This window comes from Dendrobium catenatum, unplaced genomic scaffold (assembly GCF_001605985.2).
Source record: "Dendrobium catenatum unplaced genomic scaffold, ASM160598v2 fragScaff_scaffold_853, whole genome shotgun sequence".
Classification (NCBI taxonomy): domain Eukaryota; kingdom Viridiplantae; phylum Streptophyta; class Magnoliopsida; order Asparagales; family Orchidaceae; genus Dendrobium; species Dendrobium catenatum.
Genome location: NW_021319315.1, coordinates 6513717 through 6534303, shown reverse-complemented (window position 1 = coordinate 6534303; position 20587 = coordinate 6513717). Strand labels below are relative to the sequence as shown.

At 35.1% G+C, this 20587-nt stretch overlaps 1 protein-coding gene across 1 annotated transcript; it reads left to right on the top strand.

The window, feature by feature from the left end:
- Nucleotides 1-14003: 14003 nt before the first annotated feature.
- On the top strand, nt 14004-20093 carry LOC110107426 (probable 2-oxoglutarate-dependent dioxygenase AOP1). The gene is made up of 3 exons (XM_020837690.2): nt 14004-14439; nt 19148-19469; nt 19634-20093. The coding sequence occupies exons 1-3, from the start codon at nt 14057-14059 to the stop codon at nt 19904-19906; spliced, it is 978 nt and encodes a 325-aa protein (XP_020693349.1). The 5' UTR covers nt 14004-14056; the 3' UTR covers nt 19907-20093.
- The last annotated feature ends 494 nt before the right edge of the window (nt 20094-20587 follow it).

The window sequence follows — 20587 nt, the reverse complement described above, 5'->3', positions numbered from 1 at the left end:
CTTACTGCTCCTATCTCTTTTTTTTTTCTTTAATACACTTCACTTGAACTAAATCCTCACTTATACTATCTCTTTATTTAGCTAACTTATACAAAAATCTTTGTCCTCCTTGATATTTAATCTATTATATAAAAACTATTACAAATTACTTTTTAGACACTTCACGAGCCGTTTTATATCTTTCACAATTATCAAAATTTATGTAATTAAACCAATTTTTTTTACATTATATATAATATAATAATTTAAAATGCAATTTTTTTTTTTAAACTCCACCACTGACCTAATGCCTATATGTAAATCCAATTGAAAGGGTTGAATTTTCTTATTAATGAATTATGAACCGTTTCTTATATTTTTTTATCATTTAAATTCATAAAGAAGCATACAGCTCATGACAAAGCTAGCCCAGCCCCATCAAACCGGTCTCAACTATTGAGCAAAGATAAAATAATCTGAAATGTCCTTTCATTGAGATATTTTTTCAATAAATCTTTCATTAATCTCCCAGAATTTGCGTGCCGCACAGAATATAATAAGAATATTAATCCTTATCAGTCACTTCTAATCAACAATCATTACATTTGATTAATTGTATATGTCACCATTAACATTTAATATCAGCATAATTCGACATAACACCTAACAGCTACATTTACATTCTTTTTTTTTTTTCTTAAAAAAAAATAAATTTCGTGAACTGAAAGGAAGTTTTTGCTCTAAAAATGGCTAAAAATACTTAATTCATTGAAGATTTTGTCAGATTAAATATTTTGGTTTAGTTGCTTAATATTATCAAAATTTATTCATGTTACGTTTGAAAAGCCTGCACTCTTCTCTTTCTGATGTGTTAGGTTACAGTCTTTATCTTTCATAGAGGAGAATGTGAGATTCTTAAATAGGACAAGAATGAGTTTAGAATTTGGTTCAAATTGTCTGATGATATTAACTAAACAACAAAAGATTTTGGCTTAGTTCGGGATAGCTTTTTTATTGATTTCTAAAGCAGTTTTTAAATACAAATTTTTTTTAAAATCAAAGAAAAAGAAGGGATAAAAGTTGTCCCTAGGCTTCGTTTTGGACGATTTTTTTCTTGCTTTCTGAAACATCTTTGAAATTTCAAATTTTTTACTAAAAAGCTAGATTAAAAAACAGTATGAAAGCCGTTTGTGATGACTTTTTTATTGCTTTATAAAACGGAGTTTTACTATAATTTTTTTTTTTTTTGTATTAAAACTCTGTTTTATAAAGCAGTAAAAAAGCCGTTCCAAACGAAGCCTTAATCTAATAAAATCTAGAATGAATTTAGTGCTTTTAGTCATTTTTAGATTTGGTTGGAACAATTTTCTTACTGTTTTCTAAAGCATCTTTTTAATACATTTTTTTTTCAAGTAATAGAAAAAAGCGACGAAAAGTTATCCTAAATAAAGCATTGGTAATGGAATAATCACATTGGTCACAACATTACTTTTTAGAAAAGAAGAATATGAATATGGATGCTTGATAAACATAATGATAAATTAAGTTAAATGCATAAATTATAAAATATAACTTAATAAAATATTATTATAAATGAAGATTCATTAGTTGTAGCCATTAAATGTATATTAGTAGTTTCCTAAGGAACGGTGTAGACATGTAGCTTATTATGATCTATTGATTGAGAGTTTTGACTATCAACCAATAGATCTTGGGTTCGAAACTTGTGTATGTGATATGCGTTTGTTTACCAACTGTTTCATTCATTTTTTATGCATAATTTTCCTCCTCAGGCAGCTGATTGTGTCCTTAGTTGAATAGATCACACAGATTATTTGCTTGCATGGAAAAAAATGTTAATCATATCTATTTTGTGATGGATAAAGTTTGAGTGTCTAGCTTTGTTCAATTATGTCATTGATCATTTTAATTGCGATATTGCCATCACCAATCAATATAGAATGTTTATCATGTTGGGCAATTTCTACAGTTAAATTTTTTAAATGACAAACTAATTTATATTTTAAAGGTGATATATTTGAAGATTTTGTTTGATTTAGTGATATATAATATTAAGTCATATAATTTAAGATGTCAATTAATTAGTTCAATGAAATTGTTTAATAATATTTATCGAGTGACAATCATGCTCTATTTTTATTGATATAATATTAGAAGATGATCAAATTGGTTTATATCTTATTGATACGTTATTAGAAAATTTGTCTAATGAAGCACGAATCTTGATTCAATATTTGAATTGAAAGCTTTTAAAAATTAAATTTATGACTATTCGTGTGCTCCAATTTCAACAACTGTATGTTTAAAATGTACGTTCTGACGAGATTAGCTCAATAATACAAAAAAAAAGGCTTGAAAACATTTAAAAGATTGAAAGTTCGTGCACAAGTTGAGGTATAAAATGATCATAGAATATTGTGTGTCTATAATTAAAACAAGTATATTGATGATAGGAATCCAATGGACAATAATCATTAAACTTTGAGGTCATTAAAGTACTTGACTAATGATCGTGCCTATCAACGTGAGCCATCTATTGAAGCTTTGGGAGGATTTTAACTAAAATAATCAAAATGTCACTCCAAAATCTATTAATATTCCATAGTATTCATATGAATGAGATTTGAAATTTACATTAACTTAAGAATATGCAAGCCTCAATAACATTGTCTAATGGTCAATGTCCACAATTGTAATTTGTGATTGTTGTTATCTAACTATTGTCACCAACCAGAACAATTATTAGGTTCGGTGGCCGGACGTAGCTCTATGTTTGGTCACCACTGAGATTGCGCCACGTGCTCTTAGCCTTTACCGCGCGGCCTGACGACTTGACCCGGACCGGAACCCGAGAATACTATGTTCGCATATTGCTATGTATTACTCGGTATTTGCTCGGTATTGCTCGGTATTGCTTAGCAATAACGAGGAATACCGTTCTGCGAAGACCAATACCGAGCAATACCGAGTTTTTTTAAGAAAAACACGGTATTGCTCGATATTACTTGGTATTGCTCGGTATTTGTCTTCACATAATGGTATTTCTTGTTATCGTCGAGCAAAATCGATAAATACCTAGCAATACCGGGTTGTCATGGATTTAAAAAACACACGCGCGACATACCCACTATTCGCCGGGTCGGGTCCGCGATTTTGTGCCTGCTACGTGGCGCGATCTCAGTGCCGGCCGAACGTAGCTCTATGTCCGTTCACCGGAACCAACATTGCCCGAATCCCATTATGCAACCACAATCACCCGATAACATACTAACACGCAATATTAATATTATTTATATTTAAGAATTCTTTTGTTATATTTTAATTCTGATACTCTGCATGCATCAAAATATTTGAAAATTACAGAACAAACTTCCATAAATGGACTTACATTAAAGCGCTCCAATGAAGCCTTATAGAAAAAGCCCAACAACAAGAGTGGATAGCCCATTCAAAGTACTTGGGCCGGGCCTTTAGTGTCACTACCAACTGCTTCTTATGTTCGCTAAATTCATTTGTTCATTTGCTAAGCGAAAGAGCATGCATTCAAATTCGAGATATTAGCAAGCATGTAAAAATTAAATTATTAGCTTGAGATTCAAGAATGTTTGAACGCTTAATGACTACCGGCGCTCCACTTGAGCATCACTATTAGACCACCGTCATTGAAACATGACTATCTAATCTCTACTGTAGGGCAACTGTCGTTATACCACTCATCATTTTCCAACGTTTGCCGTTAGACTGCCGAGATGACTTGTATTATTACACAACTGCCACCTGATCTTTGCCATCGAATCACTGTTACATGACCTTAGTCAAATCCCCAACATCCGAGCACCATCATCGCCAAATTGCCCTCACTTGACCACAATTATCTTGAGCTTCTCTCATATGTTACCGACTCTGTGAGAATTTCCACCAATAACTCATACACTTTGAATCATGTATTGTCTAATATGGATGACGGACTAATTTTTTTAATTGATGCTCACATAGTGGAATAATTTCTTTTGGGTGTTTGAATTTTTTACATAAATCTCTTCTGAGACCTGGACCATTTACCATAACTTCTGCTCGTTGAATACCCTAATCGACTAATGTACGAATAGCATGAAATGCAGCATCTTGAGCAACATAGGGTATTCCTTTTCTTGTGCCTCTGAATCCAAAAGTACCTGCGGAAGCCCAAGAAACCACCTGACCTTGTACGTCTCGAGGTCTCCTACATTTTCTTATTTCATCTTTGTGCAAGTTAAGACGAAAACTCCGCAAAATTTTAAAACATTTATTTTAATTTAAATTATATAAAACGGTAATTAAAATTTATTTTTGACAAATCAAACGCGTCACCACATGGTTGACGATTTATGTGCCACGTGGTGAGTCGTTCGTCATGTGGCAACTTATCTTCCACTTGACAACGTGCCTGATTTTTTCTGCAGTAATTAAAGCAAATAATAATAATAATAACTTTATTTTTTTTTCTGATATTACAAGGGTATTTTAATTTATTTTAGTTTATAATTTGAAATCTAAAAAATATTTTACAAAACTAAATATATCAACTTTAAATTTACATTCGAATATATTTTTTTATATTTCAGGGACAAAAAGAATATATTTTTTAAAATGCAAACATATATTTATTTATTTATTTTGCTTGTGATAAATTTTAAGAAAATTTGAAGATATTTATAAAATTTAAAAGCCCTATTAATTTGAATTGCAACTAGCTAAATCATAAATTAAGTCTAATAACCAGACTTTAATTAATGCTTTTCCTTCTCAGTAAGAACTATATGATGGTTCCTTTTCCAAAATACAACTCATCTAATTTTATCAAAAGAAATTAATTAATATGATGTTGGGCATGGATAGCCAAAAGAAATAAATAAATAAATAAATAAGAGGTTCTAACTCTCATTCTATAGAGAATAAAACTCAAATTACACTAATTTATATATTAAACATGTTAAAAAAATAAAAAAAATCAGCCCAAGTCTTAACTGAACTTAGCTCAATCAGATGACAAACACAATAGGGCATAAAAAAACAATTGAGTCGAGTCCGATTCAGATTTGAAATTGTCAAGATTGACCAATTTTTATCGAAGGAAATTTAACCCTTTTGAAAAACAGTTCGGGTTGACCCGATGGGTTGCCGGGTCAACGTGCCAACCCGTTTAAAATGAGATGCCGGCAGGCCCCGCACTGACCCAGCTTCCCGCGAACCTGCCATGGCTGCCCGAGCCTTGCTTTGTCAGCTGCCCGCACGACAGTGCCTGCCAGGATTGGAAGGTTTCAACAAGCTGCTGCTGCAACCGATTGTGCCAAATCGAACAAGAGGGCGGAAATGTGAACCAACTGCTGTTTGCAACCAGCTGTTGCACGCTACTAGAAGGGCGCCTACACAACTTTTTTAGGATCCTCAAGTTTGGGTGCTACTACTAGTTCTCCAACTTCCTCTACAGAGAGGATTTCTTTGGGAAATACTGAGGCTGCATCAACTTTACACCTTTCAAGACAGATGAGCATGCACTAAATTCATACACACCCACACCTGTGGTAGGAGGGAGTGGCAAAAACAAGATTTTCAGAGACTCCTACGCAAGCTTAATCTGCCTCAAACAACTTACAGAGATCAGAAAATTAAGAGTAGAAGCCGATAGGGATCATCTTTTGTTGATTATTTATCTAACGACCTTGGGGATTTGAGTAAGGGTTAACTATCTTCATTATGCTTAAAATACCTTTTAACTGTCATTGTGCATCAGAGGATTAAAATATCTCAATGAAAATAAGAAATATGACTGTTGACATAGGTGCTGTAGCGATGGAACAATTATTACGTCCTCCGACCGGACGTAGAGGAACGTCCGGTCGGAGGCCAAATCGCGCCAAAAAACGAGAAATACCGAGCAATACCAAACAATAACGAGGAATACCATCACGTGAAGACCCAATACCGAGTTATACCGAGCTATACCGAGCAATACCGAGTTATACAAAAGTTGTACCAAGTTTTTCCTAGGAAAAACTCGGTATTGCTTGGTATAGCTCGGTATAACTCGGTATCGATCTTCACAGAACGGTATTCCTCGCTATTATCAAATAATACCTAGTAATACCGAGTTTTTACGGGATTTTGCCTCCGACCGGACGTTCCTCTACGTCCTTACACCGGACCTAATAAAAGTTCGTAGCGATGTCTAGAATGTCGGGGGCGTTGCGATTGTCAGCGCAACCACGAGTTTGCCTTTGTAGCCATTACAGAGAGTTATTTGATACTTTCGCCTTTTAAAATTTTGCTGAGAGGAAAGCAGAGAAAGGGTCTCGCTCCTACTCAGCACCCATTGTCTCTGTCGTCTGCTTCCCGCCTCTGTTTTGCTGGAAAAGAGGAGGAGGTGGCGAAATTTCACGAGTGAAAGGTAGATTCGGGATGGAGTTTCTGACGGAGTGGTATTTTTGATGAAATGGGGTGTATTTAGGTGGTAGGTATGTAAATAGTATACTTTGGATGTTAAATAAATGAATATAATAGTTTGAAGTGTCATGTATGTAAAAATCCCATTTTTTTTTACTTGGAATTGGATGCCCAACTGGCTCGATCGACGACAGCAATAAGTATTGATTTGTCTTCTTAACAGAAAAATATAAGCATCCTGGCACCTGGGAGATGAACTGACAGCACATATGATGTCTTAGCGTTTTTTCTGAGGGAGGAGTAGAATATTTTTCATGATTTTTTTTTTTTTATTGTCGTGCTCGTCGACCAACTCAACCATACTATTCTAAGCTTCTAGCCAGGGGGATCCAGTTTTAGTTCTGAGGAGCGAAATATGGCAAATTTATATAAAAAAAATAAAAAAAATATATAATGATGCAAAAATAATAATTTAGTTTACATATAATTTTTTTTCACATATTTATTTGCTAGTTTTAGAAAAATTCAAGATAATTGGATGAAAATAGCAGGAGGTCAAGAGCAGTGGCGGAGCCAGAAATTTTTTTTTTTTTTTGGGGGGGGGGGGAAATTAAAATTATTTTGGGGGGGGGGGGTAAATTAAAATTATTATGTTTGTCGTCTTATCTAAAATGTTAGAATACATTAAACTAGTTATGTTTGCTTACTCATTAGTGAAGCCAAGAGGAGTTGTAAAATCAAAATTAAGAATACAAATGGCATGACCCTTAGAGTTTAGAAGATATAAATATATGCCACGAGCGGTCTCCATTTTGGGGTGAGAGAGGAGCGAAAATGAAAGCAAAAGCTTTGCTCGAGATCGTTAGTTGCGAGAGAAGATCAAATGTCTTTTTTTAGTCAAAATCACACTTTTAAACTCACAAAAAAAAACTCTTTTAGCAAAACCATTATGTATTACTTCTGAGCACCGCCGTCACTTGCAAATAAGAGGAAATTGTTGGGAAATTTTAATATGTGGGCTAATATGTTTATACATATAAATAAAGAATTATACATTAGTCGCTATCTAATTAAGTCAATTAAATTTGTGATTTATTTAAGTATTAAATTATTATTTGGCTTATATAACATCTCAATTAAATTTGTATAGAACTAATTTGTGTAGAGGCCGGGTATTTCTTTTATTTTAATGATAGGCAGAAATAAAATATTTACACTTAAAGTATAAAAGGGTCGTGGTCCACAGTTTAAGCGGTTAAGTTCTCATTTCTCTCATTTTTCATCTTGAGTGAAAAGAAGAGATATCTCTCTTGAAGAACGCCGCTTCAAACGTGGAAGATCAAAGTCCTTGATTCTGCATTTCAATGGATTCAGGTATGCTTCCGATATCTTTTCTCGATGATTTTGCATGTCTTTCAGAGGCGATCCAATTATTTTTCGTCTCCATTAAATCCTATAGAAAAAACCAGTGCTTTTTTTTTTTAGGGTTCGAGGTGCAGCCTAGTTAATGGTAGGAATTTTTATTACAACCGGTGTCCTGACCTAGCTCTACGTTTGGACGCCAGTAAAATGGTTTCACATGCTCCTATTCTTTACAGCGCGGCCCGAAGACCCGACCCGGACACGGACCCGGTATCCTCAGCTGCTCTGAGCTCAACAGCGCCCTCGAACCTTGGAGGCTTCAATCTCAGAAACATTTGTAGATGTCTATCTACCTCCTCAGATCAAACAGCAGAAACTCTATTCTACGTCTCGCTCATCATCTAAGCTATCAATGTGACAAACTGAGAAACTGTATCTAAACCAACTACCGGAGCATAACTATTCACAGGAGCTGCCTGACCAGCACTCTGCCCATCAGTCATATCCGGGTCTGGTGGATCCATAATCACATAGAAAACAACTATGCACATGCACATAAAACAAAATAATAAAAATCTAAACTGACCCAAAAGTATCCCACCAGACTTACAGATCATTTTCTATAGCTCTGTCTTATGATCCAAATTCCAAAACCATAATTCTGATATCACTATAATTGTTACGACCCAACCCGATCGGAACGAATCACATCACGTTGAGTCGCAACGGATAACCCCAGGATCTAGCTTTGGAATTTATTTTCAGACTTTCTTCCAATACACAGACATACAGAAAACACAGAGCTACTATAAACATTCAAATATACATAAATGCTCATCCATGATTTTATTTTTTCTCATTCTTCAAAATAATCATATACATTACAGTATATTGCTTCAGACAAAAGATACATAATATAAAGTAAACTAGTTATGACTGTACAAAAATCAAAAGTACAAAATACATATACTTTATATCAGATCTTGAACGGCTAATCCAAAACTTCATTCCCTTTCTCATAACCTAAAAACCACGAAGATAACCATAGTGAGCTAACAGCTCAGCAAGACTACACTAGCCGATCTAAATTTCCAGATTCTCTAATATCAAAACAATTCACATAAGTTTTTAAAATAGTTCATTTTAAATACAATAATCATTGAATTGAAATCTCAAAATATAATACATAACAAACCATTCTTTAATTCAGATATTCGTACCGAATTCAAATAATCAAACAAAATTTGGAATATCATACAGAAATCAAATAATCAGACGAAACTAAATAACGGATACAGAAGAATTAAATCATATTTCAGATCACATTTCAAATCAGATTTTAGAAATGATTTCAGAACTGATTTCAGAATAGATTTCCCTGACACTAACAGAATCTCAAAAGATTCTGGCCCCTTATGCCTCTCTTCCCTGACACAGATAGAATCTCAAAGGATTTTGGCCCCTTATGCCTCCCTTTGTGCTTACTGCACTATAACATATCATATATATATATATATATAATTATCATATCAGATTTCATTTTCATATTCTCAGAACCAGACAAAATCTCAAAGGATTCTGGCCCTTATCCCTCGCTTCCTTCACACAGACAAAATCTCAAAGGATTCGGGCCTTTTATAACTCCCTTCCGAGGTCATTTAAATCGCGGGGGGAGCTGGCTTCACGTGGCAGCGGGGGTGGCTGGCCGGAGCTGGTTTTTTTTTTTTTTTAAATTTAACCGGCAGTTTAAGACCGGCATTTATTTTCCGGCGGAATTCTAACCGCTGGAAAACCGCCGCTAAATTACAAAACCGCCGAAAATTAGTGATTTTCCTGTAGTGGATATACCAAAAGTTACGCAGTAAAAGTTTTATCGGTGTAAAGATATACCCGTTTTCGCTAACGAAAAACTAATTTGAAACATAAAATCCATCAAAACTCATATTTCTAAAAATTGAGAAAGGCATAATGTATCTTACCTCGAGTCGATCAACTTTTTCAACTTTGATGACGGATAAAAACGGGCCGAAGTCGCCCAAAACTGGCTTCTCTTCCTTTTTTCTTCGTTTTCTCTCTTCTCAGCCAGTTTCTCTCTCTTCAAAATGAAAATTAGATATTTAATGGGCTGAGATTTTTCTCCGATTGTCCAGACGATATTCATGATTCGTCCTGGGACGATCTCCTCGGTTGGTTCACAAACAAAATTCGTACGAACGAAAATTGCTCTTCGTACAGGGACGATCTCCTCAGGTCGCCTTCGTACGAACGATGATTACTCTTCGTCCCTGGATGAAGCTCTCTGTCTAAAATTTTTAAATGTTCGTCCTGGATGAACCTAACTTCGTACGGACGAACCTGGAAGGAAAATCCAAAACACGCTGAACATGAAAGAAAAAGGGTTTTCACACTTATACACACCCTGTGTATTTAAGAAGTGGAAACACATCACAGGATGTGTATAAGGAGAATTAATACATGATCGTGTATAAGCTTTTTGTGTACAAATTTGTACATAATGTGTAAAAGCTTGTACAAAGTCAATACACAGCTATAATTGACAATGTACAAACTTGTACACAGTCAATACACAGCCTATATAAACACTGTGTAAGTTGGTACATAGTCAATATACACTCCTTATACACAATACACAATTAATATAAAGTTTGTACATAGTGTGTACAAGCTTGCTACAGTCAATAATAATCAATAGCATGTCTATAAACCTAAAAAAACTACACATTTGTGGGAAACATAGTAAAATTTGAGAGTAGTTTTAAATTTACTAATAAATTGAAACCTACAGCACCTCCAAACAAATTAACTTCAATTTCCAACCATAAACTCTTCATAATTGGCTGCAGTTTTGTTATCTTCAAGTCTTCCCAGACGTTTGCATACTGCCTTTCAGCCTTCGCATCTTGTGAGCATGTCATCTCCTCGTAGAATGCAACGTTCTCTTCCAAACTAGTCTTCATCTTCATTAGTTGTTCCTCATTTTTTCATTCTCAACAGATATAAAAGTTTTATTTCGCCAAAATCTTAAATATTGAGGAGCTTTTGTGGGTTTTTGTTCTTAAAATGAGCACCAATCCTAAACCTTAAATTTGAACGAGAAGATGAATGCCTTTTACAAAAAATAAAATGAGCACCAACCCTAATGAATAGCTTCATTAATAGGGATAACTTTCTCTCTGCCGTGGGAGTAATTATTCCGTCAGGTTACCGAATGCATCTGAAAACCAATAACAAAACGTCACGTCACTAAAGTGCTCGGTACAATGCGCTCAGTACATTCGATATGCTCGATACTGCTCGGTATTTTCACCGGATGTAATAATTTTTCCTGCCCCGTGGGGCACGTGCCCCCACTAAAAAAATTAGTGTTCTGAAACTGATGAGAATGCATAAAGTTGATGATAATGTATTATTTTATATAAAATTTTATGATAAATAATATATGATAAAAGCTTTTTTTGTCTTGAAACTGTAGAAAGGGGGTTAGATGCTTCATGATAACCATTAATATTTTTCTTCTTAGGCAATTTTTCTCAAGATAATATTTTTCATTTTTTCACATTTGCAACCTGTGTGGAGCTTCACTAATCACTTTTTTAAGTAATATAACAAAGTAAAAATAAAAAAATGTGGAAAAAATATTATATTATTTTATTTTTATTTTCATCTGTTTATAATATTTTAAACATATCAGAACTTAAACTGAAGAAATCTCAGCCTTATAAATTTAAAACTATAAATTATTAGTATTATTTTATTCTATTAATGATATATATTATAAATTTATCAAAAATAAAATTTCAATAATGCTAAATATATTCCTAATTTCTTTAATCTAGATACTTAATTCTCTTGATATTTATAGAAATTACATAAAATTTAATGGTTAGTTAGCTTGAATTTATGAGTCATCTATTTCAATTGAATGGTCAAAGATTAGGTGAGCATATTTTTAATTAAAAATTGTATCTGTAGGGCTTTTGGGCACCCACAGTATTTAATAATAATTATAAATTATTAATAAAAACAGCTAACAGTACTAAATACAACCCAAAAATCCAATTCGAATTTAACTCGAAAATTTTTTATCTTGGTCAACTAGTTTGGAAAACGGGTTGAAACGGGTTGAATTTGATTTTTATATTCTGACATAGTTGTACATTTTAGGTTAAGTTCACGTCAACCCAAAAACAACTCAAAATTCACATATTTGTTTAGGCCAAATATTACAATTTAATTTGGCCCCCCACTGAATAAAATTTCTGGTTCTGCCATTGTTTAAATGAGTAAACCTTTTTGTTTGTTATGTTGTTTCCTCCTGTAATTGGCCGGACAACAAGTCCATTGATGAGTAAACATTTTAGAGGGGCAAGTATTCCCCTAGGGGTATAAACGAGTCGAGTCTAGTTCGAGTCAGGAAGTGTTCTAACTTGACTCGTGAGTCAAATATAGAGCTCGAACTCGATGTGAGCTCAAAAGTCGAGCTCAAGCTCGACTCGCGATATTGTAAGGAGCCATCCAGCCGCTCGTCTGGTCCCGCTCGATTTTTTGTTTTCCCACCCAGTTTTCCCACCTGATTTTGCAAGTATGGAGAGAAGAAGCTATCGGTTTGGGAGAAAAAAAAAAAAGAAGCAGCAGCATCATCATGCTTTTTATTATATTATTTGGAAGGAAATTAGTCTGCCAACATTTATTAGCATTTATTAGCATTGATATTTAAGAGAAAACTTTTGATTTTTTTTTTTTAAATTTTTATATCGAGCTACCGTTTTGGGAGAAAAGAATACTGCTATATATCAAACTTAATTTTTTAATTTGAAGTAAAATAAAAATATTATCTCAAAATACTATTTTCGAGCCAGCTTGTGAGACCATAAACGAGTCGAGGTAGAGCCCTCTTGGCTCATTTACACCCCTAACGCCCCCCTAAAAAAATAAGTGTCTTGAAACTGACGGATATGATGAGAATGTATAAAGTTGATGAAAATGTATATATTCTATATGAAGTTATATGAGAAATAGGATATGATAAACTGTAGAAGGGGGATTAGATAATTTAGTTAGCTTGAATTTATGAGTCATATCTTTCAAATGCGTGGCCAGAGATTAGGTGAGCATGGTTTTAATAAAATTTATATCTGTGGGGCTTTTGGGCACCCATAGTCTTTAATAATAATAATAAATTATTAATAAATCATCTAACAGTATTCAATACGATCCAAAAATTCAATCCAAATTTAACTCGAAAAATTTTTGGATCTCGATCAACTAGTTTGGAAAACAGGTCGGATTTGATCTTTATATTATGACCTTGTTGTACTTTTCAGATTGAGTTCGGTTCAATCCGAAACAACTCATAATTGACCCGGTTGTTTAGGTCAAATATAACTATTTTGTTTTAGGGCCCCTTGAATAAAATTTCTGATTTATTTGTTGTCCTTTCGTCGTGCAATTGGCCGGACAACAAGCCCAGTGATGAGAATTAGTTTTTACTTTGTCTTGTAGCTAGAGAAATGCATGTCTTCTTGAAGAGAGATTATTAGGTGAGGAGTGCGGATGGGGAGAACCGTCCGCATATTAGTATAAGGTACCCAGTCAAATACCACTCGGTACTGCTGGGTACCGCTTGGTACCCTGTATTTGTGCGGATGGTGTGCGAACGGTCCACACTCCGCACCTAATAATTTTTTCTTATGGACGATTAACAGACAGCACATGATGCATTAACATTTTTTCTGAAAGAAAGAGAACTCGTTTTCTTCTGCTTGTGACTATTCTACTTCTGCTTGTTCATTTCTGCTCATGATTATTCAGAACATATAAGGTAAGAATATCTCAAAATTTTGTTTTATATCTTCGGAATCATTATATTTTTTGTAAAATTACATTGATCTGCCACGTTTTTCATTTTATTTAATGTTATTTACATACCTCATATTTAAAATTTTAATATTATTTGTCTATCATCTATATAGTATATAATGAATATGGGTGCATAGAATGAAATATTAAAGTTTATAAAATAGTATGGGTGGTAAAAATAAAATATATAAGTGATATGTTTGATATTAAAATTTTATATGATTAAATTTGTTGATGTTAGATATGTAAATATCACAAAATAAAATTGTATGTATGTAAATTGTAAATTCCCAAGCAGGTGCCGTAAAATTTCGGCCTTTTTATACCCTCGGCCTTTGCTCTCGATCCCAATCCACAAGAGAGAAACGAGAGAAACTAAAACAAAGAGAGAATGGGATCCGACTTGAAGCAGGTTTCCAAAATCCCCAAGATCGACCTCTCTAGTCTCCACCCATCCGTTGCCGGCGGTGAGCGTTGGGAAGCTGCGAAAGCGGAAGTGGCGGCGGCTCTTTTCTCTCACGGCTGCTTTGAGGCGTATTTCCCCTCCGTCTCGGATGAGCTCCTGGAGGCGATGTTTGGCAGCGCCTTGCCGGAGATATTCGCTCTGCCGGTGGAGACCAAACGACGTCTGAAGTGCGACGATCAATACCATGGTTACATTGGACAGATACCACACCTGGCCTACGAAAGCATAGCGTTCGACGACCCCCTGTCGCCGACGACCGTCGAGGAATTTGCCAAGCTCATGTGGCCAGAAGGAAATAGCAGCTTCTGGTAAGGTGTTTGGTTTTTTTTTTTGCGTTGGAGGATTGTTATTATTATTATTTTTAATTATTGCGGGTATTGAGATTTTCTTTTTTTTTTTTTTTTTTTTTTTTGCGTTGGAGGATTGTTATTATTATTATTTTTATGTATTGCGGGTATTGAGTTTTTCTTTTCAAAAAAATTTAAATATTAATTTTCTTTAAAAATTGACTTTTTGACTTAATAATATCGAAAATTTTAAAAATATAATTACAGTTTTATTTATTAAAAATCATGTCCAAAATTTCTAGATGAACAAAATTACTAGGGGTGTCAATATTTGACACGACACGAAAGCCCAATCCTGAAAATCTGGGTTGATCCGACCTGATTTCAAAACAGGTCGGGTTAGGGTTCCAGAAATTGACATGTTTGAAAAAAGGGTCGAGTTCTAGTTGACTTGAAGGGTTGCCGGGTCAACCCGCGAACCCGTTTAAAATCAGCTGCTCGCACTGCCATGCCTGCCCGCGCACCGCCCACAGTTGCCCGGACCCTGCTTGCGTGACAAAACCTGTCAGCGCCGGCGCCCCACGCTCGAGGCTTCCCGCGCACTCGTCGGCACACCCGCGAAGCTGCCCATCCTGCCCGTGCACACCCGCACTCACCGCGAAGCTGGACCGCCTGCCCGCACGACAAAGCCTGCCAGCGCACGCTGCAGCGCCGGCGCTCTGAGCTCGAAGCTTCCCGCGCGCACATATGCGCACGCCCGCGCTCTCCCTCTCGCACCCGTGCTACCTAGCGATAGTTTGCATAGTGAATTTGTTTGAAGCAGATTTAAATAGTATTTAAATAAGGTTAAAAAAAGATTCGATCAAACCCCGATCAAATTTATTTGAACCTTACTGAAATTTGATTCAAACAAAATGCGAATTCCAAATAGTTCTAAACAAGTTTACCATAGCAAACTTCATCCATCATTGTATGTAAAAAAGAGTTAATTATCTGAAATAAAGCTTTCAAATATGTTTTTCTAAGAAATAAAACAATGAGAATATTATTAATTTTAAATACTATGAGATACAAAAAGTCAAATTTCTCATATAATAATCATACCGTTTTTTTTTTTTGAATTAATAATGAGAATATTTATCCAACTATTTAATCTTTTTTTTAAAATAGATAGAATCTCATCATTAAAATTTTTTAAAATTAAAATTGATATATCATAAAAAATTATCTTGATCGGGCACAAAACTCGAGGCAAAAATCAAGTTGGAAATTTTAAATTTAAATCAGGGATGATCTGAACTGCGATTTCAGCAAACTTATAGTCGAACTAAACGTCTCGAAAATACGAACCCAACGACACCAAGTTCGACTCAATCTGAGCTCAAATTAATCCAAATCAAAGATCCTAAACACATTTGGAAGGTTCAAACCATAATTTGGATTACCAAACAGTTTTCAAATGTAACATGTTTATAGTCGAATCAAGCGGCTCGACGAGAAGAATCCAACGAGCCTAAGATCGTAAAATTTTGATATCATTAAAATATTCAAATGCCTAATAAACGGTCCATGATTAAGAGATTTAACATCGGCTGTCCATTCAAACTACTCCCAATTTACTCTTGATTTTCCTCCTATTTACTAGTCATGCCACGCTAAAAAAACCATGAATAGACCTCTTATTTCTCATGAAGGGGTGAGGCTCAAGCAAAGAAGTATGGAAGAGAAGGAAGACGAGAAGCTTGAGTTCTCTTGCCACCAAACTCCTCCTTGACCACCGCTGAACTTCAACCAAGCAACCAACAATCGTCGGACTTCTGCCCGTCGCTAGACTTTAGTTGAACTTCTACTTGATGCCTGACTTCCGCCCGTCGTCGGATTTCTACTAGACGATGGACTTACACTCGTCTTCAGACTTCTACCGGTCGTTGGATATTTGTCATACTTTTAACCGACGTTGAACTTCTGTCAGTCGCCGGATTTCTACCCATTCTACCTGACACCGGACTTTCGATGTCACCAGATTTCTACATGATGCTAGACTTCCGCCCGTCGCTAGACTTTTGCCTATCATCGGGCTTTCGTTGGACTTCTACCCAACGCCAAAATTCTACCTGAAACTCAACTTCCGCTCGTCTCCCAATTTCTACCCGACATCAGACTTCCGTCCATCTCCCAATTTCTACCCAACGTCGGACTTCCGCACATCGTCGGATTTATACCTGACGCCGGAGTTCCACCCTTCGTCAAACTTCTGTCATTTGTTGGATGTTCGTCATGCTTCTACCCAACGCCTACTTCTGTCCGTCACCGAATTTCTATTCAATGCCGAACTTTCGCCATTCATAAGACTTCTTCTAGTCGCCAGACTGGTACCCGATGTCGGACTTCTGTTGTCACCGGATTTCTGCCTTACGTTGGACTTCCTCCCATCGTCGGACTTCTGCCAGTCATCATACTTTCGTCAGACTTCTATCCAACGCCGAACTTCTACCTAGTCACCAATTGATGACGAAATTCTGCCCGGTCACTAACTAACGCCGGACTTCCACTCGACCACTGAAGGATGCCGAACTTCTGCCCGGCTACCAAGTGACACAGGATTCCACTCGACTTCCAGATATTCTTGGAATTCCACCAAAAAAATGTCTCTCTGACCTTCGTTGCCTGTGGACCACAGTCATTTCAACCTCCTTCTCTAACAACGGTCCTTTCGACCTTCGTTGTTAGACAATGGTCTTTTCGACCTCCATCGCTCGACGACTACAGTCCTTTCGACCTTCGTTGCCCGTCGATTATGGTTCTTTTGACCTCTGTCGCTAGACAACGGTCCTTCTGACCTTCTTCACCCGCTGAATACGGCCTTCCGATCTTTGTCGCCAGCCGACTACAGTCCTTCCAACCTCCGTCACCAGACAACGGTCTTTCTGACCTCCATCGTCCGCTAACTACAGTCTTTTTGACCTCTTTTGCCCGATGTATATGATCCTTTTGACATCCGTCGCCAGACAACGATCCTTCCGACCTCCGTCGTCGGACAATGGTCGTTCCTACCTCAGTCACCCACCGACTATGGTCCTTCCGACCAAACAAACACGTCAACTGTGATTTTTCCTATTACCACCATGTAAACACTTTATATGATACATATTTGTTACATCAAGTCAAAGCCTTCTCACTAAGGAAATGCCTCATTTGTAATCAACTATAAATACTAGTGGATTTATTCAAATTGGGCTAGACCACATGGTGTTTCGCCTATTCAGAATTTTTCACGTAAAAATCTTAATTTCTCTTATAAATGCTGCATCATCTCTTTTATCTGTATGTGTGCTGGATCTTCATACAAAGATAAGACATTAAACTATACATTTCTCTATCGCCGCTGATATTCTATGATGCAACAAATATAAAATTTGAAAGCTCAATATAATGTAAAACTATAAAAAAAATTACCCCAACAAGAGATGCCAATCAATACTTACCAATTTGAGCCTCTTCAATCGAGAAGTTGCCAAATTGCAATTTTGACTTTGAAAAAGTTTGGCCCCGTTTGCATCTGGTGCTTTGATAATAAATGGATGATTATGTTATAATATTATTAATTTAATTTAGAAAAAAAATAGTCAAAATAATCTTAGAAAATTTCGATCATCATAAATATAAATTTTATCTTGAAAAGAAAGGAGTCAATAATGCTTATATTCAAATCATTAAAGATATGTATGCAGGAGCTATTACTTAACCGGTAAAAAGGCAAGCTGAGCTGGCACTAACAGAAAGAGAAAATAGATAGTGGAGAATAAACTAGAAACAGAGTATAACGGAAAAAGCCTAAAAGAGCATGTGAAGACTTCCCTGGTTATGATGATATGCATCAAAAACTCTCCACAAGCGAATTCAAATTTTTTTAGAATAAGGTTTGATTTAGATTGGATCGAACCTTATTCAAAACAAGCTTCTTTAACACGTGCTACCTAGCGATAATGTTCATAGCGAATTTGTTTGCTGCAGATTTAAATAGTATTTAAAAAAGGTTCAAATAAGATTCAATCAAACCCCGATCAAATTGATTTGAACCTTATTGAAATTTGATTCAAACAAAATGCGAATTCCAACTTGTTCTAAACAAGTTTACCCATAGCAAACTTCATCCAATTCTGTATGTAAAAAAGAATTAATTATCTGAAATAAAGCTTTCAAATATGTTTTTATAAGAAATAAAACAATAAGAATATTTATTAATTTTAAATACTATGAGATACAAAAAGTCAAATTTCTCATATAATAATCATACCGTTTTTTTTAATAATGAGAATATTTATCCAACTATTTAATCTTTTTTTTTTTTTATAAATAGATAGAATTTAATCATTAAAATTTTTTAAAATTAAAATTGAGAAAAAAATCAAGGGGGATTTACAAGTATACCACTTTATATCACTCTATTTATATATTTAACACATAAAATTTAAATATTTCATTCGAACCATTCATATCACTCTATAAATTTTAGTATTTTATTTTTAACACTCATATTTGATCTACAAGTGATTTGCATGTAATATTTAAGTTTTAGATATTATATATGTAAATAGGGTGATGATATGACACGGTATATATGTATGTAAATCCCTCAAAAATCAAACATAAACGCCATATCGCAAAAATAATCAAACAGGTTTTTGCAAACTTAACAACGCACATCATTTGAGCTTCTGATAATCAGCAAGACAGTGGAGGCATTTGCAAAAGGTTTGCATGAATTGATGGAGATGGTACAGATGATGATAGTTGAGAGCTTGGGGGTGAAGAAGCACTATGATTCTCTCGCGAGTTCAACTACATATGCAGTTCGGCTGTCTGAGTATGGAGTTCCATTAAATCAGGATACGAAGATGGCTTTGGATCCTCATAAGGACCCAAATCTTTTCTCAGTAATTTGCCAGGGCAAGATTGATGGATTAGAGGTTCAGACTTCGGATGGAGATTGGGTCAGCGTTGATCCATCTCCTAACTCTTTCACTGTCATAGTTGGCCAAGCTTTTCAGGTGAAGAAAATATTCAACTCTTTGAAAGATGATAGATATATACATATAATATAGTAGAGTTGACCATCTATTTTTTATACTAATTTTTTAAATATAATGTCCTTTCTAATTGCAAATGCTCCAAATTAGTATTGAAACTATCCTTTGTAAATAACTTTCTTCAGGCATGGAGTAACATGAGAGTGCGAGCCCCAATCCACCGTGTGAGGCTTTTAGGGAAGGAGAAGAGGTTCTCTGCCATTTTGTTTTCTCGTCCGAGCCGTAACTCCATGGTTAGAAGTCCTGAGGAGCTCGGAGATGAGGACCATCCTTTACTTTTCAAGCCTTTCAACTACTCTGAATTCGTCAAGTTTCTCTACTCGGAGGAAGGAAGGAAGACCAAGGATCCTTTCAATGCTTATTTTAGAATCGGCAATGAATTCGAAGAAGCTGCATGAGATCTTTTATGTGTATTGAGAACTTCATAAAGTTTTCATAAATATGTATTAGGTGGTGTTATGCTACGTACGTACTTATGGAAGCTATGACTTTTCTGAATGGTTGATGTGAGGATGTTGTACTGTGTGATCTTACTATCATTTGCATGCTTTTAATAAAAAGATCTAAGCTCTCTTAAAATTTCTACAATAGCTTTATAAGAAGTTATTTTTCTTATAACATTTTTATAAAACAACAAGAAAGTTGTATCAAAATGAAGCCTAAATTTATCCAAGGGTCTTGTGTATATATATATATATATATTTGGCTCCGGCACAGGATGGCCAAATCAACTAATTTGTTATTACTACAATGCATGGGGGGAGGAATGCACACCTCAGTTCGATGTGCAGCAGCAATTCGTAGAGCTGAAATTTTACATCACTTGACCCTATGTCTAACATCTTCCTGTTTGTAGAAGAAATAAGCATGACGCGGCACAAACACAAAGAAAATAGCTATGAACATAAATTTGAATTTGCTATGATTTTTAATTTATTTTGTTTTTTTTATTTTCTTAGAATTTTTAAATAAGGAGAGAGCTTAATTAAGGAGCTCTACATGCTATAAATTACCCTAAACTTAAAAATTTCCTAGAATGTAAAATCGAAAATTCTATTTGCAAGTTGAATTAACTATTA

Coding starts and splice junctions, on each gene's coding strand:
- LOC110107426 (XM_020837690.2), top strand. CDS start 14,057: ATGGGATCCGACTTGAAGCAGGTTTCCAAAATCCCCAAGATCGACCTC. Junction 14,440..19,147: donor GAAGGAAATAGCAGCTTCTG/GTAAGGTGTTTG, acceptor TCTGATAATCAG/CAAGACAGTGGAGGCATTTG. Junction 19,470..19,633: donor TAGTTGGCCAAGCTTTTCAG/GTGAAGAAAATA, acceptor AACTTTCTTCAG/GCATGGAGTAACATGAGAGT.